Source organism: Chrysemys picta, chromosome 17, assembly GCF_011386835.1.
Source record: "Chrysemys picta bellii isolate R12L10 chromosome 17, ASM1138683v2, whole genome shotgun sequence".
Taxonomy (NCBI): Eukaryota; Metazoa; Chordata; order Testudines; family Emydidae; genus Chrysemys; species Chrysemys picta.
In genome coordinates this window covers 26,678,455-26,704,563 of record NC_088807.1, presented here as the reverse complement: position 1 = coordinate 26,704,563, position 26,109 = coordinate 26,678,455, and the positions used below count along the sequence as shown (strand labels likewise).

The window sequence follows — 26,109 nt, the reverse complement described above, 5'->3', positions numbered from 1 at the left end:
TCGCAGAATGGGGCCCTGGTCCCAACCTAGGGCCGAGGCTCTGTCCCAGCGCTGGCTCCCTGCCAGACATGGTCACCGAGAGCTAAAGGGGGGGGAGTGGCCCTCTCAACCCCCCCCCCCCCACGTTCCCTCCACCCAGCCCCATGACCTCAGCCCCTCAGGAATCCCGGCCCCAGAGGAGGGGGAAGGATCATTGAGAAACATCAGCTGGGGCGGGGAACTGGCGTTAACAGGCCAGAGTCCGGACGCCTGGCTTCTCCCCCAGCTCTGGGAGGGGAGGGGGCTGGTGGCTAGAGCAGGGGGGTGGGGAGCCCCAGGACTCCTGGGTTCTCTCCAGGGCCCGTGCTCTCACACTCGCCCGCTGTGGGGAGGCAGAGCTGTGAAGCCGCCGCCCGCTCATTGGGGAAGTGAGAAACCCAGCAGGGTGGGGACGGACCCCGGCCCCTCGTGTGGTTTGGGTTCCTCCCAGGAAACCTCGCCCGCCTCGCCCAGGGGGGTGAACGCGGCTCCCACCCTCTGCCGGGGGCACTAACCCTTCGCTGCTGAGAGCCGAGCCCAGGAGCGGGGGAAGGGTGGGAGCCAGGACTCCTGGGTTCTCTCGGAGGGGAGTGGGAGCGGGTGGGTCAGGGCTGTGGGGGGGGTCCCTGTGCCTCAGTTTCCCAGCATGGGGTTCTGGCTCCGTGATCCTGCACAGCCCAGCCCCCCTCCCTTTCCCACCCATGGCAGAGGAATTCGGCCCAGAGCTGAGTCATGGTGGCTCCCTGTAAACACGGCCCCCGGCCTGGAGCCGCTTCCTTCTAGGGCAGATTCTGGCCCCCGCCAGCGCCCTGCTCCCTCCCCATGCCAGAAATAGAACCCAGGCGTCCTGGCTCCCAGCCCCTCCCCCAGCTAGGGAGAGAACCCAGGCGTCCTGGCTCCCAGCCCCTCCCCCAGCTAGGGAGAGAACCCAGGCGTCCTGGCTCCCAGCCCCCCCCCCCTCCAACCACCAGTCCCCTCCCCCCCCCCAGCTAGGGAGAGAACCCAGGCGTCCTGGCTCCCAGCCCCTCCCCCAGCTAGGGAGAGAACCCAGGCGTCCTGGCTCCCAGCCCCTCCCCCAGCTAGGGAGAGAACCCAGGCGTCCTGGCTTCCAGCCCCCCCCAACCACCAGTCCCCTCCCCTCCCCCAGCTAGGGAGAGAACCCAGGCGTCCTGGCTCCCAGCCCCCCCCCCCCCGAGCCGGGGCAGAACCCAGGAGTCCGGCTGCTTACGCAGGCTCCCTGCAGCTCAGCGCCCCCTAGTGTCTGCACTGGGGCTGGGACCTGAGGGGCCCTGCCTGGGGGGGGCAGGAGGGAGCTGTGGTCTCTGGCTCCCCCTGCTGGTCAGATGCAGACATGCAGGGATCATGAAGGGGTCGGGGGGGGGGGGGCAGGAGCAGAGCTGCAGGACACCTGGGTTCCCTTCCTGACCCTGCTGCCGCCATCTCCTCCCTGGGCCCTGCCTCGGTTTCCCTGGTTGGGAAAGGAGAACAATGATCCTGCCTCTGTCTGTCAGATCATGAGCTCTTTGGGGACAGGGGCATCTCACCCTGTGGGTCCGCGGGGGGGTCCACATGGGGAGGGGGCCCCACCTCAGTTGGGGGGGAGGGGAGCGTCTGTGTGTGTGTGTGGGGGGACCGATCTCAGATAATTAGCACTAGTTAATAATTAATTACTCTTTTATTATCCCAGGAACAACGGGACAGCAGCTCCCTTGTGAGATGGGGGCCCTGGAGCCCCCCCACCCTTCTCCCCTCCCCCGGCCCGGTCCTGGGGTTACCCCGACAGCCCCCCAGCAGCGGCCAAGCGGGCCTGGTAGCGCCGGCGCAGCTCCTCCATCTTCACGGCTGGAACAGAAACAACTCACGTCAGTTCAGCAGCTGCCCCCAGCCCCCCAAGCCCCGCCGGACGCCTGGGTTCTCTCCCTGCTCTGGGAGGGGAGTGGGGGCTGGTGGGTCAGAGCCGGGGGACTGGGAGCCCGGACGCCTGGGTTCTCTCCCTGCTCTGGGAGGGGAGTGAGGGCTGGTGGGTCAGAGCAGGGGGGACTGGGAGCCCGGACGCCTGGGTTCTCTCCCTGCTCTGGGAGGGGAGTGGGGGCTGGTGGGTCAGAGCAGGGGGGACTGGGAGCCCGGACGCCTGGGTTCTCTCCCTGCTCTGGGGGTACTTACGCAGTGTTGCTGTGGGGCTGCTGCCTTCCTCGCCGCGTCTCCGCTCCGCCGTCTGCACCGCCTGCTCTGAGGTGTCGCTCAGCTGGGCCAGCGCCAGCAGCTCCTGGGGAAGGCCCGGGGGGGGGGTGAGTACTGGCCCTCAGGGGTCCCGCCACATGGACCCTCCCGTTCCCCCCCAGGGACTTTGCAGTCCCTGGCCCTGCCCCCGCAGGGTCCCCCCCACCAGGGATCTTGGGTCCCTGCCCTGGAGCTGGAGTCTCTGAGAGACCCCACCCCTTGGAAGAAGAAGCTTGTAGGACCTTGCTGGGGGGCTGTCATTAAGGCCCCACACCCACATGGAGGGGACCCATAGAGACCACGCCCCTTCTCCAGTAGCTCCGCTCCTCCCCATACGGCTGAGGCAAAGGGCCCCTCCCCTAGGGGCGTGGCTAGAGCATCCCCACCCCCTTTGTACCTGGGTGCAGAGGGTGAGCGCCTGGTGCAGGTGCTGGGCCAGGGGCCCACAGGGGCTGAGCCGTGGGGCGGGGCCACGGCCGCAGTGTTCCCGCAGCTCCGTCTCATACACCTGCCCAAAGGCCGCCATCAGCTGGTGCGAGTCGCAGGCCGCCAATGCAAGGCTCTGCAGGGCCGTGTCGGGGGCCAGGGGCTCCGTGCCCCCCCGCAGGGAGCAGCACTGTGGAGAACAGGATCAGGCTGGGTGCCCCACAGGGCTGCCTCGCCCAGGAGAGAACCCAGGAGTCCTGGCTCCCAGCCCCCTCGCTCCAACCCACCAGCCCCCCTCCACTCCCCGAGTTGGGAGAGAACCCAGGAGTCCTGGCTCCCAGCCCCCTTGCTCCAACCCACCAGCCCCCCTCCACTCCCAGAGTTGGGAGAGAACCCAGGAGTCCTGGCTCCCAGCCCCCCTGCTCTCACCCACCAGCCCCCACCCCCCTCCCGGAGCTGGGAGAGAACCCAGGAGTCCTGGCTCCCAACCCCCCCCACTCCAACCCACCAGCCCCCCTCCCCTCCCGGAGCCAGGAGAGAACCCAGGCGTCCTGGTTCTGAGTCCCTACCCAGAGTGCACAGGGATCTCACTCTGTTCCCGGAGGTACGGCCCCCCCACGAGCCCACCTCTGTGCTCAGTCGCTCCAGCGCCGCCTTGGCGTCCTCCAGGGTCCTGGTGAGCTCAGCCAGTGTCCTCCCACCGGATCTCCCCGACAGCCGGCGCCTTCGGAGACACGGGGTGTGGTCACGGCACGCAGCGGGGAGCCCGGATGCCTGGGTTCTCCCCCGGCTCTGGGAGGCGAGTGGGTCTGGTGGGGTAGAGCGGGGGGGGGGGGGGGGCCTGGGAGCCAGGATGCCTGGGTTCCCTCCCCAGCTCTGGGAGGGGAGTGGGGGCTCGTGGGTTAGAGCAGGGGGGGCGGGGAGCCCGGATGCCTGGGTTCCCTCCCCAGCTCTGGGAGGGGAGTGGGGGCTCGTGGGTTAGAGCAGTGGGGGGCTGGGAGCCAGGACGCCTTGGTTCCCTTCCCGGGTCTGGGAGGGCAACTGGCAGAGTTAGCAGAGAGGAAATCTCCATGGGGCAGGATGGGGGCAGGGTCCAGCCTGGGGGGGGGGGGAGGGGCTGTGCTGTGAAGGGGACCCCAGGCCCCCTGGGCGCTGCCCCAACAAACCTTGTGTGCGGGGCCGTCTCCTCCAGCAGCAGGGGCTTGATGTCAGCAGTGCAGGGGGGCAGGGTGGGGGCCAGCAGGGCTGGCAGACTGGGGCTGGAGAAGACCTCGCGCAGGAACTCCTCATTCCTCCTCGCGGCCCCCCGGAGCAACTCCTCCGTGCTGCAGGGACAGGCAGGGTCAGCCAGGACTCCTGGGTTCCCTTCCCGGCTCTGGGAGGGGAGTGGGGGCTAGTGGGGTAGAGCGGGGGGACATTTAGTCAACGAATGGCTTCGCAGGTGGTGTCGGAGAGAAGGCTTTGGCTTCTTTGACCATGGGATAGTGTTTCAAGAAGAAGGAGTGCTAGGCAGAGACGGGCTCCACCTAACGAAGAGAGGGAAGAGCATCTTCGCAAGCAGGCTGGCTAACCTAGTGAGGAGGGCTTTAAACTAGATTCACCTGGGGAAGGAGACCAAAGCCTGAGGTAAGTGGGGAAATGGGATCCTGGGAGGAAGCACAAGCAGGAGAGCGTAAGAGGGGAGGACTCCTGTCTCATACTGAGAAAGAGGGACGATCGATGAGTTATCTTAAGTGCCTATACACAAATGCAAGAAGCCTGGGAAACAAGCAGGGAGAACTGGAAGTCCTGGCGATTGGAATAACAGAGACTTGGTGGGATAACTCACATGACTGGAGTACTGTCATGGATGGATATAAACTGTTCAGGAAGGACAGGCAGGGCAGAAAAGGTGGGGGAGTTGCGTTGTATGTAAGAGAGGAGTATGACTGCTCAGAGCTCCGGTATGAAACTGCAGAAAAACCTGAGAGTCTCTGGATAAAGTTGAGAAGTGGGAGCAACAAGGGTGATGTTGTGGTCGGAGTCTCCTATAGACCACCAGACCAGGGGGATGAGGTGGACGAGGCGTTCTTCCAGCAACTAACAGATGTTGCTAGATCGCAGGCCCTGGCTCTCATGGGAGACTTTAATCACTCTGATATCTGCTGGGAGAGCAATACAGTGGTGCACAGAAAATCCAGGAAGTTTTTGGAAAGTGTAGGGGACAATTTCCTGGTGCAAGTGCTGGAGGAACCAACTAGGGGCAGAGCTTTTCTTGACCTGCTGCTCACAAACTGGGAAGAATTAGTAGGGGAAGCAAAAGTGGATGGGAACCTGGGAGGCAGTGACCATGAGATGGTCGAGTTCAGGATCCTGACACAAGGAAGAAAGGAGAGCAGCAGAATACGGACCCTGGACTTCAGAAAAGCAGACTTGGACTCCCTCAGGGAACAGATGGGCAGGATCCCCTGGGAGAATAACATGAAGGGCAAAGGGGTCCAGGAGAGCTGGCTGTATTTTAAAGAATCCTTATTGTGGTTGCAGGAACAAACCATCCCAATGCGTAGAAAGAATAGTAAATATGGCAGGCAACCAGCTTGGCTAAACAGTAAAATCCTTGCTGATCTTAAACGCAAAAAAGAAGCTTACAAGAAGTGGAAGATTGGACAAATGACCAGGGAGGAGTATAAAAATATTGCTCAGGCATGCAGGAGTGAAATCAGGAAGGCCAAATCACACTTGGAGTTGCAGCTAGCAAGAGAAGTGAAGAGTAACAAGAAGGGTTTCTTCAGGTATGTTAGCAACAAGAAGAAAGTCAAGGAAAGTGTGGGCCCCTTACTGAATGAGGGAGGCAACCTAGTGACCGAGGATGTGGAAAAAGCTAATGTACTCAATGATTTTTTTGCCTCTGTCTTCACGCACAAGGTCAGCTCCCAGGACTGCTGCACTGGGCAGCACAGCATGGGGAGGAGGTGACCAGCCCTCTGTGGAGAAATAAGTGGTTTGGGACTATTTAGAAAAACTGGATGAGCACAAGTCCATGGGGCCGGATGTGCTGCATCCGAGGGTGCTAAAGGAGTTGGCAGATGTGATCGCAGAGCCATTAGCCGTTATCTTTGAAAACTCCTGGCGATCGGGGGAGGTCCCAGATGACTGGAAAAAGGCTAATGTAGTGCCCATCTTTAAAAAAGGGAAGAAGGAGGATCCGGGGAACTACAGGCCAGTCAGCCTCACCTCAGTCCCTGGAAAAATCATGGAGCAGGTCCTCAAGGAATCAATTCTGAAGCACTTAGAGGAGAGGAAAGTGATCAGGAACAGTCAGCATGGATTCACCAAGGGGAAGTCGTGCCTGACTAACCTAATTGCCTTCTATGATGAGATAACTGGCTCTGTGGATGAGGGGAAAGCAGTGGATGTGTTATTCCTTGACTTTAGCAAAGCTTTTGATACGGTCTCCCACAGTATTCTTGCCGCCAAGTTAAAGAAATATGGGCTGGATGAATGGACTATAAGGTGGATAGAAAGCTGGCTGGATCGTCGGGCTCAACGGGTAGTGATCAATGGCTCCATGTCTAGTTGGCAGCCGGTTTCAAGTGGAGTGCCCCAAGGGTTGGTCCTGGGGCCGTTTTTTTTTAAATATCTTTATTAATGATCTGGAGGATGGTGTGGACTGCACTCTCAGCAAGTTCGCGGATGACACTAAACTGGGAGGAGTGGTAGATACACTAGAGGGTAGGGATCAGATACAGAGGGACCTAGACAAATTGGAGGATTGGGCCAAAAGAAACCTGATGAGGTTCAACAAGGACAAGTGCAGAGTCCTGCGTTTAGGACGGAAGAATCCCATGCACTGCTACAGACTAGGGACCGAGTGGCTAGGTAGCAGTTCTGCAGAAAAGGACCTAGGGGTCACAGTGGACGAGAAGCTGGATATGAGTCAACAGTGTGCTCTTGTTGCCAAGAAGGCTAACGGCATTTTGGGCTGTATAAGTAGGGACATGATCGTTCCCCTTTATTCGACATTGGTGAGGCCTCATCTGGAATACTGTGTCCAGTTTTGGGCCCCACACTACAAGAAGGATGTGGAAATATTGGAAAGAGTCCAGCGGAGGGCAACAAAAATTATTAGGGGGCTGGAGCACATGACTTATGAGGAGAGGCTGAGGGAACTAGGATTGTTTAGTCTCCAGAAGAGAAGAGTGAGGGGGGATTTGATAGCTGCTTTCAACTACCTGAAGGGGGGTTCCAAAGAGGATGGAGCTCGGCTGTTCTCAGCGGTGGCAGATGACAGAACAAGGAGCAATGGTCTCAAGTTGCAGTGGGGGAGGTCTAGGCTGGATATTAGGAAACACTATGTCACTAGGAGGGTGGTTAAGCACTGGAATGCGTTACCTAGGGAGGTGGTGGAATCTCCTTCCTTAGAGGTTTTTAAGGCCCGGCTTGACAAAGCCCTGGCTGGGATGATTTAGTTGGGAATTGCTCCTGCTTTGAGCAGGGGGTTGGACTAGATGACCTCCTGAGGTCCCTTCCACCCTGAGATTCTATGATTCTATGACTGGGAGCCAGGACTCCGGGGTTCTCTCCCCAGCTCTGGGAGGAGAGTGGGGGCTGGTGGTTAGAGCAGTGGGGGCTGGGAGCCAGGACTCCTGGGTTCTCTCCCCGGCTCTGGGAGGGGAGCGGGGGCTGGTGGTTAGAGCAGTGGGGGCTGGGAGCCAGGACTCCTGGGTTCTCTCCCCAGCTCCAGGAGGGGAGTGGGGGCTTGTAGGCTGGAGCACTCCCCTAGTGCTCCCCCTCTCCCCCGCAGCACAGCGCCCCCTAGCGCCCAGCACTGACTGACAGAGGAGAGCCCCCCACAGACGCCCCCCAGAGCTAGCAGCACGCAGGCCCCTTGGACCTGGAGGTGGACGAGTCCCCGGAGTCCGTCCCAGAGATGGCATCCAGGTACCGGATCACATCCAGCAGCTGCTCCATGAACCGGAGCTGCCGCTCCGCACTGGCCTCCCCCTGCAGAGAGAGAGATGCTGGTGAGAGCGCCCCCTGCAGCTCACTGCTACACCACCCTCATCCCCTCCCAGAGCCAGCAGAGAACCCAGGAGTCCGGGCTCCCAGCCCCCCCCCCCCCCTCCCCGCTCTCACCCACCACCCCCTACTCCCCTCCCAGAGCCGGGGAGAGAACCCAGGAGTCCTGACTCCCAGCCCCCCCTGCTCTAACCCACCAGCCCCCACTCCCCTCCCAGCGCCGGGGAGAGAACCCAAGAGTCCGGGCTATCCTAGGACTCTCCAACACCTTAATGAGATCGAGGTCGTCCGATCGACACAGCAGCAGGTCGGAGCCCAGTTTGGCCATTTCTGCCAGGAGAGAACAGAGCCAGTTACTGCACAAAACTCTCTCGCTGGGACGCGTCTGCCCCTGGGATGGGACCTGGTGGTAAAATCCAGAGCGGGGGGGGGCTGGGAGCCAGGACGCCTGGGTTCTTGCTCTGGGGGGGGAGTGGGGGCTGGTGGGTTAGAGCACGGGGGGCTGGGAGCCAGGATGCCTGGGTTCTCTCCCCGGCTCTGGGAGGGGAGTGGGGGCTGGTGGTTAGAGCAGGGGGGGGCTGGGAGCCAGGACGCCTGGGTTCTCGCTCTGGGAGGGGAGTGGGGGCTGGTGGGTTAGAGCTGGGAGCCAGGACGCCTGGGTTCTCGCTCTGGGAGGGGAGTGGGGGCTGGTGGTTAGAGCAGGGGGGGCTGGGAGCCAGGACGCCTGGGTTCTCGCTCTGGGAGGGGAGTGGGGGCTGGTGGGTTAGAGCTAGGAGCCAGGATGCCTGGGTTCTCTCCCGGCTCTGGGAGGGGAGTGGGGCCTGCGGGGGCTTGGAGAGGGGCAGCCCCCATACGTGGGCAGCTCTGGGGGCTCCCCAAACTTGCCCCATTGAGCTGGACACACCTTGAGTTTTCTCCTCTGTCTGCGAGTCCTTGAGGGTGGCGAATTGCTCTCGGAGGGGGGGGTTCGCTCTGGGGGGAGGGGGGAGGAAGTGTCACTGCAGGAGGCAAGCCAATGTGCCCAGCTCTGGGGAATTCATCCCCTGCTTCGCCCTGGGGCCCTAAGGGGGTAATAAGGGGGGACAGCACAGGGCCATATGGGGGTCCCAGGGGGGTGACCGGGGGCACTAAGGGCCATACGGGGGTCACAGGAGGGTCTGAGGGGGGCACTCAGGGGTCGCCACGGGGCCATACTGGGGTCCCAGGGGGGGCACTAAGGGGGGCGGCACGGGGCCATATGGGGGTTCTGGGGGGCCATACGGGTCTCAGGGGGGTGACTGGGGGAGTCCCAGGGGGGTGCTAAGAGGTCACAGGGGGTCACTAAGGGGGGCGCTAAGGGGAGTCCCAGGGGGGTTCCCAGGGTACCAGGCACAGAGCCAGGCCAGCAGCTCCAGGCACAGGGGGGTCCCAGGAGAGGTCCTGTGGGGGTGACTGGGGGGATTCCTGGGGAGGGTGACTGGAGGGGGCACTAAGGGGTTCCTGGGGGGGGCCATACAGGGTCCCAGGGGGTGACGGGGGAGGTCTCAGGGGGGCGTTAAGGGGGGTCCCAGGGTGGTGACTCAGGAGGTCTCAGGGGGGCGCTCGGGGGGGGTCCCAGGGGGTGACTGGGGGGGTTTCAGGGGGGTCTCAGGGGGGCGCTAAGGGGGGGTCCCAGGGGGGTTCCCGGGGGTGACGGGGGGGTTCCAGGGGGGGTCCCAGGGGGTGACGGGGGGTCCCAGGGGGTTTCTCGGGGGGTGACGGGGGGGTCCCAGGGGGGGTCCCGCGGTACCGGGCGCAGAGCCAGCCCAGCAGCTCCAGGCGCAGGGGGTGACGGGGGGTCCCAGGGGGGGTCCCGCGGTACCGGGCGCAGAGCCAGCCCAGCAGCTCCAGGCGCAGGGGGTGACGGGGGGTCCCAGGGGGGTTCCCGGGGGGGCCCCAGGGGGGGTCCCGCGGTACCGGGCGCAGAGCCAGCCCAGCAGCTCCAGGCGCAGGGGGTGACGGGGGGGTCCCAGGGGGGTTCCCGGGGGGTGACTGGGGGGGTCCCGGGGGGGTCCCAGGGGGGTTCCCGGGGGGGCCCCAGGGGGGGTCCCGCGGTACCGGGCGCAGAGCCAGCCCAGCAGCTCCAGGCGCAGGGGGTGACGGGGGGGTCCCAGGGGGGTTCCCGGGGGTGACTGGGGGGGTCCCAGGGGGGTTCCCGGGGGGTTCCCGGGGGAGTCCCAGGGGGGTTCCCGGGGGTGACTGGGGGGGTCCCAGGGGGGTTTCAGGGGGTTCCCGGGGGGTGACGGGGGGTCCCAGGGGGGTGACGGGGGGGTCCCAGGGGGGTTCCCGCGGTACCGGGCGCAGAGCCAGCCCAGCAGCTCCAGGCGCAGGGGGTGACGGGGGGGTCCCGGGGGGGTTCCCAGGGGGGGTTCCCGGGGGGGTCCCAGGGGGGGTTCCCGGGGGGGTTCCCAGGGGGGTGACGGGGGGGTCCCAGGGGGGGTCCCGCGGTACCGGGCGCAGAGCCAGCCCAGCAGCTCCAGGCGCAGGGGGTGACGGGGGGGTCCCGGGGGGGGTCCCAGGGGGGTTCCCGGGGGGTGACGGGGGGGTCCCAGGGGGGTTCCCGGGGGGTGACGGGGGGGTCCCAGGGGGGGTCCCGCGGTACCGGGCGCAGAGCCAGCCCAGCAGCTCCAGGCGCAGGGGGTGACGGGGGGGTCCCAGGGGGGTTCCCGGGGGTGACTGGGGGGGTCCCAGGGGGGTTCCCGGGGGGTGACGGGGGGGTCCCAGGGGGGTTCCCGGGGGTGACTGGGGGGGGTCCCAGGGGGGTTTCAGGGGGTTCCCGGGTGGTGACGGGGGGGTCCCAGGGGGGTGACGGGGGGGTCCCAGGGGGGTTCCCGGGGGGTGACGGGGGGGGTCCCAGGGGGGGTCCCGCGGTACCGGGCGCAGAGCCAGCCCAGCAGCTCCAGGCGCAGGGGGTGACGGGGGGGTCCCAGGGGGGTTCCCAGGGGGGGTTCCCGGGGGGGTCCCAGGGGGGGTTCCCGGGGGGGTTCCCAGGGGGGGTGACGGGGGGGTCCCAGGGGGGGTCCCGCGGTACCGGGCGCAGAGCCAGCCCAGCAGCTCCAGGCGCAGGGGGTGACGGGGGGGTCCCAGGGGGGTTCCCGGGGGTGACTGGGGGGGTCCCAGGGGGGTTTCAGGGGGGTCCCAGGGGGGTTCCCGGGGGGTTCCCGGGGGGTGACGGGGGGGGTCCCAGGGGGGTTCCCGGGGGTGACTGGGGGGGTCCCAGGGGGGTTTCAGGGGGTTCCCGGGGGGTGACGGGGGGGTCCCAGGGGGGTGACGGGGGGGTCCCAGGGGGGTTCCCGCGGTACCGGGCGCAGAGCCAGCCCAGCAGCTCCAGGCGCAGGGCCGAGGGGGCGCAGAGCAGCCCCAGGGCCGCCCCGGGCTCGGGCAGGAACACTCCGTCCAGCAGGGGGCAGCGCAGCTCCTGGGGGGGACACAGAGCGTCAGATGGCTCGCCCCCCCCCCCCCGCCGTGGGTTGGTCTCGCCCGCCCGCTCCCACCACGGCACAATGGTTTCGCCCGTCTGCCCCCCGTGTGCGCTCCTACCGCCCAGCACCCCCCACCGCCGCTAGGCGCGATGGTCCCGTCCTTCCATTGCCCCCTGTTCCTGTCCGACAACCCTCCTCGGCACAATGGTCTCACCCGCCCCCCCTCGACCCCGCTAGGCGCGAGGTGTGATGGTCCCCCCCGACCCTCTCCCGCTGGGTATAATGGTCCCGCCCGGCGCCCCCCTTCCGAGTGTGATGGTCCCGCTCGGTACCTTCAGTTGCTCGTACACCGAGGCCGCCGCGGGCGCCGCCATCTTCCCTGCAGCCGCGTAGCGCCGAGCCCCGCCCCAATTGGCCAGCACCGCTGCCACTCACACTGACCTGCAGCGCTCATTGGCTGCAGGCCTCACGAAAGCCACGCCCCTTTGCTTTCCCGCCCCATTATACGGGGAGGGACGGGGCTGGAACAGGGAGGGGAGTGAGTAGGCGGGGCGAGGAGGGACAGTGGTTAGCAGGGTGGGGCTGCGAGGGGCGGGGCTGGGTCAGGGGGCCTGGCCGGGTTAGGGGTATAAGGCCGGGGCCGGGTAAGGGGGCGGAGCTGGGTAAAGGGGCGTGGCCGGGTAAGGGGGCGTGGCCGGATTATGGCTATCAGGGCGGGGCTGGGTAAGGGGGCAGGGGAGGGTTAGAGATATCAGGGCGGGGCTGGGTAAAGGGGCGGGGCCGGGTCAGGGTTATCAGGGCGGGGCTGGGGAAGGGGGCGGGGCCGGGCTAATCACAGTGGGGCTGGGTAAAGGGGCGGGGCCGGGCTAGGATTATCAGGGCGGGGCTGGGGAAGGGGGCGGGGCCGGGTTAGGGATATCAGGGCGGGGCTTGGGAAGGGGGCGGGGCCGGGCTAATCACAGTGGGGCTGGGTAAAGGGGCGGGGCCGGGTCAGGGTTATCAGGGCGGGGCTGGGGAAGGGGGCGGGGCGGGCTAATCACAGTGGGCCGGGTAAAGGGGCGGGGCCGGGTCAGGGTTATCAGGGCGGGCTGGGTAAAGGGGCAGGGCCGGGTTAGGGTTATCAGGGCGGGGCTGGGTAAAGGGGCGGGGCCGGGTCAGGGTTATCAGGGCGGGGCTGGGGAAGGGGGCGGGGCCGGGCTAATCACAGTGGGCCGGGTAAAGGGGCGGGGCCGGGTCAGGGTTATCAGGGCGGGGCTGGGTAAAGGGGCAGGGCCGGGTTATCAGGATGGGGCTGGGTAAAGGGTTGGGGCCGGGTTATCAGGATGGGGCTGGGTAAAGGGTCGGGGCCGGGTTAGGTATATCTGGGCAGGGTCGGGTAAAGGAGCAGGGCCGGGCTAGGATTATCAGGGCGGGGCTGGGTAAGGGGGCAGGGCTGGGTTAGGGATATCAGGGTGGGGCTGGGTAAAGGGGCGGGGCCGGGTCAGGGTTATCAGGGCAGGGCTGGGGAAGGGGGCGGGGCCGGGCTAATCACAGTGGGGCCGGGTAAGGGGGCGGGGCCGGGTTAGGGATATCAGGGTGGGGCTGGGTAAAGGGGCAGGGCCGGGTTATCAGGATGGGGCTGGGTAAAGGGTTGGGGCCGGGTTAGGTATATCTGGGCAGGGTCGGGTAAAGGAGCAGGGCCAGGTTAGGTATATTTGGGCGGGGCCAGGTAAAGGGGCGGGGCCGGGTTAAGGTTATCAGGGTTAAGGTTATCAGGGTCAGGGTTAAGGTTAGTGGTGATTAGCAGGGCACAGAGGCAGCAGCATTGGAGGGGGAGGGGCTGCACCAGGCAGCTCTTGTCGTTAGCCCCTCCCCCTCTGGCCGGGGGGCCGGTCCATGGGCTCAGAGGAAGCGGCGTTTCCTCCGCTCACAAAGGCAGGAAGCCGGAGGCGAGGGGGGGGGGGCATGGCTCTTCCAGGCTGGATGGGAAATCAGGGGAAATATGGCCAGGGGAGAGCGCCCCCTGCCCCCCCGCTGAGCCCCCCAGCGCCCAGCCCCACCAGCCACAGGAGAGTGCCCGTTCCCGCTGGCCAGAGGAGAGCGCCCCCTGCCGAGCCCCCCCCGGTGCCCCCCAGCGCCCAGCCCTAACTCCTGGGCAAATCTCACAGCTCTGCCCCCCCAGCTCCGGACGCAGCTGGCTGCGGAGGGGAAGGGCGGCGCTGGGAAGGGAAGCTGCGGGACGGCAGGCGATGAGGGGCTGCTCAGGGAAGGGGGAAAGGCCTGATACACGCTCCCTCCCTCCCTCGGGGCAGGCGTCAGGGCAGGGACTGAGCTGGGCCCCCCAGGGGAAAGGCCCGTGCAGCCCCGCTGGGCAGGGAGCTCGGTCCCCGCCCGCAGCCCAGGCACAGCGAGAAACCGGCCCTGGCCTCTGCTAGGGAAAAAGTGAGGCTCTGACCCACCAGCCCCACCCCGCTCCCAGAGCTGGGAGAGAACCCAGGCGTCCTGGCTCCCTGCTCTCACCCACCAGCCCCCACTACCCTCCCAGAACCCAGGAGTCCTGGCTCCCAGCCCCCGCTGCTCTCACCCACCAGCCCCCGCTCCCTTCCCCGACCCCGGCAGAGAACCCAGGAGTCCTGTATTGGGGAGAAGAATCCCCTGCTGGAAAAAAATGCAGGAGCAGGAGGTTAAAGTCCAGCTTTATTGTCCCTGTTTCCCAGCTCCCCCCCACCCCCTTCACAGCCCCTGGACACCCCGACAACAGCACGTCCGCTGCACTATGTGTGTGTGGGGGAAGTGTTAGAACAGTGAAAAAACAACATACACACACACCCTGCACGGGACCCAGCATCGGCAAGTGAGGATCACTGTGACCGTCTGGCACCTGGACACACACACACACACGGCACATCCCCTCCAGCAGGGACACATGCACACAGAGAGACACACGCCAGGGTTCCTCTCCTCCAGGGACACACACATGGAGGCACACGGAGACACCCACGGGACAGCTCCTCCAGCAGGGACGGACGGACACCGTTCTTTCCTGTCTCCCAGGTCTCTGCTCCAAACCCACCACAACACAATCTGGTTTTCAGGCCGGGAACCCTACTGGGAACTGGTTTTAGAGTTGCCAACTAGCCCCAGTTCCAATCCAGTTGTTCAAAACCCATGAGCAAGTGGCTGGACGTGGTTCAGGTCAGCGTTAAGTCTCGGGGTGACATTCCAGAGCAGGCATTGGGGTGAGGTCTGATGGGGAAGTGTCCTGATTCCACTTCTGGAGCTGCAAGTTCTAGACTCCAACATGGTAGTCTAACTGGCTTTAGAACCAAAAGATACCAGCAAGGCAGGCGAATGGGCTCTGGATCCTTGTTCTAGAGCCCCAGGTTCCAGACCTGGCACTGGAGATCACTCGACCCACTTCGAGATCTGCAGGTTCTAGACTCTGCATGATTATTACTCTCCTTATGGCTCTAGATCCAATGGTCCAAACAAGATGGGCATTCTCTATCTTTGTTGTATAGCCAGGGAGGTTCCAAACCTGGCCCACGTGGCTTTTAAACGATAATGCTCAAGCAATACGGTTCTAGGTAGGGTGGATCACCAATCCTAGCTACAGGTTCCAGACCTGGCACTGGAGAATCCTGAACATGCTTCTAGGGCTGCAGGTTCTAGGTTCCACCCTAGTAGATTGGCAGCTTTAGAACCCAAAGGTCTAAACAAGGCAGGTAAGTGATCCTGGTTCCAGAACTGCTGTTCCACACCTGGCACTGGCTAATGGGGATTCCTTCACCCAGATCTAAAACTGCAGGATCTAGATTGTGGAATGGTAGCTCAGTGTCTTATAACTCTCATTGTGGCTTTAGATCAAAAGAAGGCAGTTAATATAGGTCCTCTGTCTTTGTTTTAGAGATGCATATTCCAGACCTGGTTCTGTAGATTCCTTAATCCACTTCTAGAACTGCAGGTTCTAGACTCCACATTGGTGGTTTCTAACTCTTGTTATGGGTCTAGAACTACTGGCTCAAACAAGGCAGGCAATTGTTGGTTCCATAGCTTCAGGTTCCAGATCTGGCATGTGGTTTTGAAATGGTAGTTCTGGTGCAATCAGATTCTAGGTGCAGCTGATCTCCCCATTCTAGAGACCCAGATTTCAGACATGGCATTAGCATTCAAGATTTCTTAATCTGCCTCTATAGCTGCACATTCTATGCTCCAGCGTGATCGTTTACTGGCTTAATATTCTCCTAATTGAACCTCTAGAACCAAATGTCCAAACAAGGTAGTTGGTGCAGGTCCCAGGTTCACGTTCTGATGGTTCTACAATGGCTCTGGGGCACAGCTGAATTCTAGAGGTCCAGGTTCAAGACCTGGCATGGCATTCAAGCTCCCATCTGTAGAGTGAAGACTGTAGAGTGAAGAGTTTCTAGGCTCCAGCATGACCTCAATGGTTTTATTTTCCTTGTAGTTCCAGAACCGAAAGTCCAAACAAGGAAGTTAATTGCAGCTTCTGGTCCCTATTCGAGAGCTGCAGGTTCCAGACCTGGCTCCAGAGCACAGATCCCAGATAAAGGCAGGTCTAGATTCAGCCCTGCAGGTTCTAGCGTCCTGCCAAGGCCTAGGTTAGCCACACATCCCCTGGTAACCCCACCGACGCCTAGATTAGCACGGGGCTTATGGGGGGTGGCAGGGGCTACGTGGGGTAACGCTGGAAACTGCCATCCTCTTCCTCATATTCAGAGGCCGGCGGCGTGAAGAAGCAGCCTGGGGAGACGTGGGCGTCTGGCCGCGCCGTCAGGGGCTCCGGGGGTCGCTGGCGATCCCTCAGCCAGCCCCAGTTCCCTCTCAAAGTCCAGCAGCTGCCCCATGAAGTTGAAGTGGGCGAGATGTCGGCCTTCTTGCGCTTGACCAGGTCGTAGGCATCGTTGAGTGACAGGTTGAGGCGCTGCATGAGGTAGGCCACCGTCACCGTCACCGAGCGGCTCACACCCGCCAGGCAGTGAACAAGGATGCCGCAGTTCTGGGACACCGCCTCGTCTGGGGAGGGGAAGAGACGGGGATGGAGCAGAGGGGGATGCTAAGGTCGTTAGCAGCGCCTTGAAGTCAGAGAACTGCATGGACTAGCTCCGCTGGGCTCTCCAGTCCCTGGGGGAGGACGGGGGGAAGGGACGGACCATGGTCTGTGAGATGGAGAGGGGGCTCATGGGTGGGATGGGAACCATGGTCAACTGAGGCAGAGGGTGGGGAGGAAGGGGGATGGAACGTACCATAGTCACTGGTCCATAGGGAGTCGGGGGACTGGAGATGGGAAGGACCATGGTCTCTGACATACAGGACGGGGCAGGACAGACCACGGTCAATGAGGTATGGGGGCAATGGACGGGATGGACCACGGTCTCTGAGGTATGGGGGCAGGGGGAACAAGGAGCAGATGGACAGACCACAGCAATGCGATGCAGAGGGGGCTGATGGATTGCAGGGAACCAAGTCAATGAGCTGAGGGGGACATGGGGGAAGGGTTGGGAGGGGGCAGAGAGGGGGGCACTGGGGTGCGGGTACAGGAGGGGGCGCTGTGGCGCAGAGAAGGGGTGGGGGGTGCCGTGGGCCGGCAGGGCTCCCAGGCATGGGGGCAGAAAGGGGGCACTGGGGTGGGGGTACAGGTGGGGGCGCTGTGGGGCCGGCAGGGGCTCCCAGGCATGGGGCAGAGAGGGGGGCACTGGGGCTGGGAGTACGGGGGGCGCCGTGGGGCCAGCAGGGCTCCCAGGCATGGGGGGGCAGAAAGGGGCACTGGGGGTGGGGGTAACAGGTGGGGGCGCTGTGGGCCGGCAGGGCTCCCAGGCATGGGGGGCAGAGGGGGCACTGGGGCTGGGAGTACGGGGGGGCACCGTGGGGCCAGAAGGGCTGCACGGGGGCACAGGGGGGCGCCGTGGGGCCAGCAGGGCTGCACGGGGGCACAGGGGGGCGCCGTGGACACGGGCACTCACCGATGAAGGCGATGGCCTCTGGAAGAAGCGGGCTAGGTTCTGGCTCCAGTGGTCCGAGATGGGGATCTGCTTGTAGCGGAAGCCGCCCTGCTCCTCGAAGAGGTTGGGCAGGTTGGGGTGACGTTGAGGATGTAGCGGATGCCCAGCCGGGCCAGCGTCTCCATGTTGGCTGAGTCTCGGGCGCTGCCCAGGTAGAGGTGGGGCAGGATCTGCACCGGGTAGGACGGGGGGCTGGCTGCCTCCGAGTCCACCCCCCCCGCTGCTCAGGGGTCCCGAGTCCCCTCCGAACCCAGCTCAGCCCCCCGAGACCCACCACCGGGGTCCCCGTCGGAGCGGGGGAGCTGCTGGCGCCGGGCACCTCCGGGCTGGTTTCGCAGTGATCTGGCCACTCGGACTGGAACTTGGAGAAGCCCCCTGCGGGCAGAGCAGGTGTGTTAGTAGTAGAGAGATTATAGCAGGGCCTGGGGGGGGCCTCACACCGGGCGCTGCTCATACCCCCCTCCCCCGACTGGGATCTAGGCCCCATCGCACCAGGGAAACCGAGGCACAGACAGACCCTCCCCCAGTGCCTTGCATCCCAGCCTGCTATCTGGACCGCAAGGGCCGGCCCTCTCTCACGGCAGGGAGCAGTGCTGGGCCAGGGGGGCTTTGTCCAGTGAGTGTGGGCTGGGGACAGCGAGGGGCGACGGGGCCCAGCCGCGGCACCGACCTTGCAGGTAATACGCCGTGCAGCCTTCCTCCCGCAACTTGCGCAGCAGCGTGGCCAGCACCGATTCCTCGTCGTCCCGGCCGGGGCGCGGCAGCGTGGCGGTGGCCTCGTCGTAACAGCAGGACAGCGCCCGGCGCGGGCGGGAGCAGCGACCGGACCGACAGCTTCCCCTTGCGCAGCCGTCGCAACAGCAGCCCTGGCAGGGCCACGCTCAGTGCCCGGGCCACGTGGCAGGAGTCGTAGTGCTGCCGGCTGCGGCAATCCAGGATGTGCAGCCGGGGGGCCGGGGACGCCAGCTCCCCGCAGAGCCACAGGGTGGATTTCCCCAGGGCTTCCATGGGGCTGGCGGGGGCATTGGTGGGGGGCTGGAAACGTGGCACAAGCTGATCCTGTCCCACGGTGCCACGGCTCTGCGTGGACTCCGGCTGGCGAGGTCACCGGCCCCCCATCCGCCCCCGGAGGGGCCAGCCGGGGCCTGAAGGGTGTGAGGCACCGCGGACGCCCCCGTTGCTGTCCTCTGTGCGCCTGGGGGTGGCCCAGCAGCAAAAGGGGGTGAGGTCAAGGCAGATCCAGGGACGCCTCTCGACCTCCGGAGCGAGGGCAGCGCGGGGTCACGGCTCCAGCCCCTGGCGGCTTCGCGGGGAGGCGTCCCCCGATCCGGAGAGCGGCTTCCTCTCCAGCAGCCGCTGCCTGGCTGGGCTGCAGAGGCCGGGGTGGGCGGAGAAAGGCCTGAGTCCAGGATAGAGCCAGGGCACGGGGGGCATCTGGGTGGTGTCGGAGACAGGGCCCAGCCGCCACTTGGGGCTCCACGCAGACCTGCCAGGGAGAGCGGATGGGAGTCAGCGAGACGCGGGGGGAGGGGGGAGAGCAGGAGATCCCAGCCCCCTCCTAGCACCGTGCTGGCCCCTAGCATCCTGCCCCAGAGCCGTGACACATCCCCCTGGGAGCGCAGGCCATGGGGCGGGAAGTGTGACTGCCGGCGCCCCTCACTCCCGACCTGCAGCCCCCTGCCCCCCCACAGCTCTGCTGATGCCCCTCACTCCTGACCTGCAGCCCCCTGCCCCCCCACAGCTCTGCCAGCGCCCCTCACTCCCGACCCGCAGCCCCTGCCATCCCAGCCCTGCCGGCGCCCCTCACTCCCGACCCGCAGCCCCTGCCATCCCAGCCCTGCCGACGCCCCTCACTCCCGACCCGCAGCCCCTGCCATCCCAGCCCTGCCGACGCCCCTCACTCCTGACCCACAGCCCCCTGCCCCCCCCCCAGCTCTGCCGGCGCCCCTCACTCCCAACCCGCAGCCCCTGCCCTCCCACAGCTCTGCCGGCGCCCCTCACTCCCAACCCGCAGCCCCTGCCCTCCCACAGCTCTGCCGGCGCCCCTCACTCCCGACCCGCAGCCCCCTGCCCCCCCACAGCTCTGCCGGTGCCCCGCACTCCCGACCCGCAGCCCCTGCCCTCCCACAGCTCTGCCGGCGCCCCTCACTCCCAACCCGCAGCCCCTGCCCTCCCACAGCTCTGCCGGCGCCCCTCACTCCCGACCTGCAGCCCCCTGCCCCCCCACAGCTCTGCTGATGCCCCTCACTCCCGACCCACAGCCCCTGCCATCCCAGCCCTGCCGGCGCCCCTCACTCCCGACCCGCAGCCCCCTACCCCCCCACAGCTCTGCCGGTGCCCCTCACTCCCGACCCACAGCCCCTGCCATCCCAGCCCTGCCGGCGCCCCTCACTCCCGACCCGCAGCCCCCTGCCCCCCCACAGCTCTGCTGGTGCCCCTCACTCCCAACCCACAGCCCCTGCCATCCCAGCCCTGCCGATGCCCCTCACTCCCGACCCACAGCCCCTGCCATCCAGCCCTGCCGGCGCCCCTCACTCCCGACCCGCAGCCCCCTGCCTCCCCAGTCCTGGTTCCCGGCTGTAGCTGGCTCCCTGTGCAGAGGATGTGGAGGGCATGGGGGGAGGGGAGCGGCTCAGCTGGCGTCCATGGGCCAGGCCCGGTGAAGGGCCCAGCCGAGGGTCTGGCCGGCTGCCAAGCGCTGATGTCAGCGTTAATTCGGCACCGGTATGAATAATTGATACCAACAGGAACCACAGACGTCCTCCGCCAGAGCATCACCCTGGGACTCTGCCTGGGTTGGGGGTCAGGACGCCTGGGTTCTCTCCCAGCTCTGGGAGGGGAGTGGGGCCTGGGGGTTTAGAACCTGGGGGGAGGGCTGGGGCTCCGGACTTCTGGGTTCTAGCCCCAGCTCTGCCCCCAGGCTGCTGTGTGACCTTGGATAAGTCGCCTCCCATCTGTGCCTCAGTTTTCCCTGTCACTTCGTTGTCTGTCTATGCCAGGCCATGCACAGATGTGAGCAGCGTGCCCTGGTGGGTAGAGCCCGGCACTCAGGACTCCTGGCTTGTATTCCCTGCTTTGCCACTGCCCTGTGGGGTGAACGTGGGCAATTCACAGCACCGCTCTGTGCCTCGGTTTCCCCACTGGTGAGGATGATGCCGAGCCCCTTGATACAGCGCTCTGGAAGCTACTGCTGCAACGCGCTGGACAGGAGAGAGTCACCATGCGGGGTCCCACGGTTCTAGTGCTCAAAGGGGATAGCTCACACAGGCCCACGAAGAGGGGCTGAGCTGGTCCCCGGGGCTGTGTGGGTGGGACGGTTCTACCTCCGTGCTCTGTCAGCCTCACCTGCGCTGGCTCCCGCTCAGCAGCGCCCCTGTGAGGTGGGGCCGAGCAATACTAACTGCAGGTGGGGAAACTGAGGCACGGAGCAGGAAAAGGATTTGCTCACCTGGGCTCTATTCCTGAATCTGTCACCAGGAGTCCTGGCTCCCAGTCCCCCTGCTCTCACCACCAGACCCCCTCCCCTCCAGGAGCTGGAGAGAGAACCCAGGAGTCCTGGCTCCCAGCCCCCCCCCCCCCCGTGCTCTAACCACTAGCCCCTCTCCCCTCCCAGAGCAGGGGAGAGAACCCAGGCGTCCTGGCTCCCAGCCCCCCCTGCTCTCACCACCATCCCCCACTTCCCTCCCAGAGCAGGGGAGAGAACCCAGGCGTCCTGGCTCCCAGCCCCCCCTGCTCTCACCACCAGCCCCCACTTCCCTCCCAGAGCAGGGGAAAGAACCCAGGAGTCCGGGCTCACTCACCACAATTATCCCAGCCCCCCTCCGACTCCGGAGCCCCTCTCCGTCTGGATCCCGCACCTCGGTCCGCACCGCAGCGCTCACCCTGGCCGCTGGCCGCCGCCCACAGTCCGCGGAGCCCCTGGGCCCCGCCAGGCTCCCGGCGCTGGGCTGGGGCGGGTGCGTCCTCCTCCCGCATGCAGGGTGCGCAGGGCCCGCCCGGCTCCACGTGCGGGCTGTGTACAGCCCGGGCCACGCCCAGCGCGCCCGGATTGGTGGGGAAGGGCCTGAGTGGGCGGGGCTTGTCAAATGACGGCGGGGCGGGGGGAACGGGGAGCCAGGACTCCTGGGTTCTCCCCTGGCTCTGGGAGGGGAGTGGGGGCTGGTGGTTAGAGCAGGGGGGCCTGGGAGCCAGGACTCCTGGGTTCTCTCCCTGGCTCTGGGGGGGAGGTCTGGCGGGGGAGAGGAACAGAGTGTGATTTTGGAAGGGAGGAAGCCGCAGGACTCCTGTGTCCTTTACCTCTCAGTGCCTTCGGAGGTGGGCCAAATACCATCGCCTCTCTGTGTGACTCAGTTTCCCCAGATCGGCGACCCCGCTGGGTGCTCTGTCACGCTCCGCTGCGGGCCAGGCCCCCTTCGCGCCGGGTGCTGCCTGGCCCAGGTTCGGCGAGTACTCGCACTCCGGCACCCCGCAGGCTGTGACTCAGAGCACAGGGGCGCGGGGAGACGGAGGAGCCCAGAATAGTCGAACAATCTCACCCTCCCACAACACAGCTCCCATCGCTTGGCAACGCGCGGGAGAACTCACACAGGCACCAGGGAGAGCCGAGTGGGAGGGGGCCTGGAAAAGCCCGGGGGGGGGGGGGGGAAGAGATCTTGCTGGGAGGCTGACCCCTCATCACCAGGTGTTAATTAGTCCCAGCCATAGGGCAGGTAATCAATGGGGAAACTGAGTCACGGGCATGCACCCACGTCCCCCTCCCCAAGGAGGGGTTGAGTCAGAGGCACGGGACGGCCTGATGCTCACTCCCTGTTCTGGCAACCGAATCCGACCCCTCTCTGCAGCTGAGGGGACCCAGGAGTCCTGGCCGCCAGCCCCGCACCCCCTGCTCTGCCCAGGCCCCGGCTCAGTGCTGGTTAGTCACCCGGAGCGGGCGGATGGTGTCATCCGGGCCCATGACGAGTCCCCAGAGACACGCTGGAACTCAGCGACTCATGGCAAACCCACGCAGCCTGCAGCGCACCCCCGGACACACGCTCACATCCGCCCCCCAACACCCTCGCACACAGGGCCCCCTGCTCTATCCCAGCTGACCCCACAGCCCTCCCGGAGCTGGAAGAGAACCCAGGAGTCCTGGCTCTGAGCCCCCCCTCCACACTCTACCCCACCAGACCCCACTCCCCTCCCAGAGCCGGGAGAGAACCCAGGAGTCCTGGCTCTGAGCCCCCCCTTTTCTAACCCACCAGCCCCCTCTCCCCTCCCAGAGCCGGGAGAGAACCCAGGAGTCCTGGCTCTGAGCCCCCTATCCCACCAGACCCACTTCCCTATTAAAGCCACAGCTTTCTCTCCAGCCCTACCACCCCCGCCCAGCTCCAGGCTATATGATGAGATAATCTTCAGGACTAGGGGGAGGGGAGGCACATCAGCACTGGGGGGGGTGGGGTGGGCACAGCCCCCTCCCTGCCACACTGGCTGGGAGGGCGCCCAGCCCCACAGAGTCCCCCTAGGGAGGGAGCAGGACGAACACATGATCTCATCCTCCTCTGGCAGGGACGGTCTCCATTAGCCACTGGGCCGCAGACTTCCCGCCTCCCTCCGGGGGGCCATGACTCCTGCAGTGCTGGGGGGCACTGGTTCGCTCGGGGGCGGGGCCTGTCCCCTCTAGGGGGCGCCATCTCCCATCCGGTCTCAGTGCGGTACTGTCTGGGTCAGGGGGGCAGGGAATGGGGCCCGGGGCCTCTCCCCTTGCCCCAGCCCTAACCCAGAGCGGGGCCGTGCTTGGAGACGGGATACCGGGGTGATGGGTCTCGCCCCAGCCTGCCCGTTGCTCCGTTCCTGCAGGCAGAGGCTGGGTTTCTTCCTGTTTCTCTTGCTGCTCTAAATTTAGAGCGAGAGCAGAGCAGGTCCATGTGCCATCAGCTTCCCACGCAGCCCCGGAGCAGCAGGGCGCGGCAGGCGGAGGAGATGCCTGGGGGCTGAGGCAGACCCGGAGGCGGGGGCCGTGCAGTGACAGGCCAGAGGGGCACTGGGATGAGAAGTGGCACCTCCGCAAAATCAGAGGGGAGGGTCAATAGGGGCCTGAGAACGCTCACATGGGACCCCGATCTCGGCCAGGGTCTGGGCGGCGCCCGGCACCGGGGGGCCCCGATCTCGGCCAGGGTCTGGGCAGCGCCGGCACCGGGGGGCCCTGATCTCAGCCGGGGTCTGGGCGGCGCCGGCACCGGGGGGCCCTGATCTCAGCCGGGGTCTGGGCGGCGCCCAGCACCACACACACGCCTGCTGCCATAACGTGCCCTGCTCGGCCGATGGACGTTGGGCCGTAGAGAGCTGGAAATGACGCGGCCCCGAGAGGCCGTTATAAATAGACACCGATCGATACCTCGCAGACCAGGCCTCCGGCAAGAGAAACCTGCTCCCGTTTTCTTCCCGCAGCCCGTCCCGACGCCGCGCCCTCTGCCCTCCTCAAAGAGCCCTGCCCGACGGCCCGAGATCAAGACCTGACTGAGATCCGGCCCCGTCGCCACGGGCGCCCCCCCAGGCCCCGACCGAGATCCGGCCCCGTCACCACGGGCGCCCCCCAGGCCCCGACCGAGATCCGGCCCCGTCGCCCTAGGCAACCCCCCAGGTCCCGACCGAGATCCGGCCCCGTCATCCCAGGCGCCCCCCAGGCTCCGACTGAGATCCGGCCCTGTCATCTCGGGCGCCCCCCAGGCTCCGACCGAGATCCGGCCCTGTCGCCCCGGGCGCCCCCCAGACCCCGACCAAGATCCGGCCCCGTCGCCCTGGGCAACCCCCCAGGCCCCGACCGAGATCCGGCCCTGTCATCCCGGGCGCCCCCAGGCCCCAACGGAGATCTGGCCCCACCGCCCTGGGCGCCCCCCAGACCCCGACCGAGATCCGGCCCCCGTCGCCCCGGGTGCCCCCCCAGGCCCCAACCGAGGTCAGGGCCCCGTCACCCCGGGCGCCCCCCAGACCCCGACCGAGATCCGGCCCCGTCGCCCCGGGCGCCCCCCCCAGGCCCCAACCGAGGTCAGGGCCCTGTCACCCCGGGCGCCCCCCAGACCCCAACCGAGATTCAGCCCCACCGCCTTGGGCGCCCCCCAGGCCCCAACCGAGATCCGGCCCCGTCACCCCGGGCGCCCCCCAGACCCCAACCAAGATTCAGCCCCACCACCTTGGGCGCCACGCAGGCCCTGATTGAAATTGGCAGCCCCTGTGGTGCAGGCACTGCACAGAGATTAACCTGGTTTTGGCTGCCAGCAGCTGAAGTGGGGAAACTGAGGCACAGTTGAGTGCTGGAGGTGCGGGTACGCATCGCTTAGCATCTTTCCTGCCCGTAACCCCTCATTTCTCAAAGGAGACCTGAGCCTAGCTCCCGCGGCGGATCGGTGATACCGGAGTTCTAGGGCAGCCTCTTGGATCCGGCGGATTCGGGGTCGGTCCTGGTGCAGGAACCCAGCTGAGGGATCCACTTGTTCTCTGCTGCTCACTGCCCCCCCGCCCCGCCGCCTGTGACTGGAAACCATGGCAACAGCAAGCGGGCGAGGATGAACGGAGTCATCTTCCAAAGCCCAGCCTGTTTCGGGGCCGCGGCACTGTTGATTGGGGGGGGGATATTAACACCCCCCAAGCTCTGCCGGTGCCCCTCACTCCCAACTAGGCTGACCAGACAGCAAGTGTGAACAATCAGGACAGGGGTGGGAGGTAATAGGAGTCTATATAAGAAAAAGCCCCAAATATCAGGACTGTCTTTATAAAATCGGGACATCTGGTCACCCTACTCCTGACCTGCAGCCCCTGTTAGCCCAGCCCTGCCCGCCCCCAGCTCTGCCGGTGCCCCTCACTCCCGACCCGCAGCCCCTGCTAGCCCAGCCCTGCCGGCGCCCCTCACTCCCGACCCACAGCCCCCTGCCAGACCAGCCCTGCCGGCGCCCCTCACTCCCGACCCACAGCCCCCTGCCAGCCCAGCCCTGCCGGCGCCCCTCACTCCCGACCCACAGCCCCCTGCCAGCCCAGCCCTGCCCCCCCCCCCCAGCTCTGCCGGTGCCCTCACTCCCGACCCGCAGCCCCTGCTAGCCCAGGGCTGCCCCCCCCAGCCCTGCCGATGCCCCTCACTCCCGACCCGCAGCCCCTGCTAGCCCAGGGCTGCCCCCCCCAGCCCTGCCGATGCCCCTCACTCCCGACCCGCAGCCCCTGCTAGCCCAGGGCTGCCCCCCCCAGCCCTGCCGATGCCCCTCACTCCCGACCCGCAGCCCCTGCTAGCCCAGCCCTGCCGGTGCCCCTCACTCCCGACCCGCAGCCCCTGCTAGCCCAGCCCTGCCCCCCCCAGCCCTGCCGATGCCCCTCACTCCCGACCCGCAGCCCCTGCTAGCCCAGCCCTGCCCCCCCCAGCCCTGCCGATGCCCCTCACTCCCGACCCGCAGCCCCTGCCAGCCCAGCCCTGCCCCCCCCAGCTCTGCCGGTGCCCCGCGGCACTGTTGATTGGGGGGGGGGATATTAACACCCCCCAAGCTCTGCCGGTGCCCCTCACTCCCAACTAGGCTGACCAGACAGCCCCTGCTAGCCCAGCCCCCCGAGCCCTGCCGATGCCCCTCACTCCCGACCCGCAGCCCCTGCCAGCCCAGCCCTGCCCCCCCAGCTCTGCCCATGCCCCATCCCCGCGTTGGGTCAGAGCTAGCGCCCCCCTCCAAGAGAGGATAGTCCTCATATCCCAGCCCCACCCTGACGCCTTCTTCTCTTGCCCATCCCCCACCACCCCACCCCTCTTTAGCCCCCCCTCCCACCCCTTCCCTTCTCTCTAGGCCCCGCCCCCAGCCCTGCAACCCCTCCCCCTGCTCTCATGGCTCCTCCCCAAGACCCTCCCCCTCCATTCTGGGCTCCTCCCCCATCCCCTCCAACTCCTCCCCCTTCTCTAGGCCCCGCTCCCAGCCCCTGCAACCCCCCCCCTGCTCTCGTGGCTCCTCCCCCTCCATTCTGGGCCCCTGCAACTCCTCCCCCTGCTCTCTAAGCCC

The 26,109-nt window shown here is 65.9% G+C and overlaps 2 protein-coding genes across 7 annotated transcripts; both read right to left on the bottom strand.

Moving 5' to 3' along the window:
* Positions 1-1,674: 1,674 nt before the first annotated feature.
* On the bottom strand, positions 1,675-11,591 carry HAUS7 (HAUS augmin like complex subunit 7). Of its 6 annotated transcripts, XM_065571288.1 has the most exons (11): positions 11,435-11,591; positions 10,983-11,098; positions 8,567-8,634; positions 7,931-7,992; positions 7,538-7,647; positions 6,876-6,977; positions 3,831-3,989; positions 3,292-3,388; positions 2,636-2,854; positions 2,182-2,284; positions 1,675-1,860 (listed from the first exon to the last, which is right to left on the bottom strand). In XM_065571288.1, the coding sequence occupies exons 1-11, from the start codon at positions 11,474-11,476 to the stop codon at positions 1,790-1,792; spliced, it is 1,149 nt and encodes a 382-aa protein (XP_065427360.1). In that variant the 5' UTR covers positions 11,477-11,591; the 3' UTR covers positions 1,675-1,789. The 6 variants fall into 6 exon arrangements, with proteins under 6 accessions (XP_065427360.1, XP_065427361.1, XP_065427363.1 ...); XM_065571289.1 differs by lacking the exon at positions 6,876-6,977; XM_065571291.1 differs by lacking the exon at positions 10,983-11,098 and having other exon boundaries at positions 11,435-11,495.
* Positions 11,592-13,760: 2,169 nt separating this feature from the next.
* On the bottom strand, positions 13,761-21,431 carry LOC101935008 (dual specificity protein phosphatase 9). Its single transcript, XM_065571010.1, has 4 exons — positions 21,398-21,431; positions 17,772-17,981; positions 17,063-17,476; positions 13,761-16,115 (listed from the first exon to the last, which is right to left on the bottom strand). Exons 1-4 carry the CDS (start codon positions 21,429-21,431, stop codon positions 15,772-15,774), a joined length of 1,002 nt encoding a protein of 333 aa, XP_065427082.1. The 3' UTR covers positions 13,761-15,771.
* Positions 21,432-26,109: the final 4,678 nt, after the last annotated feature.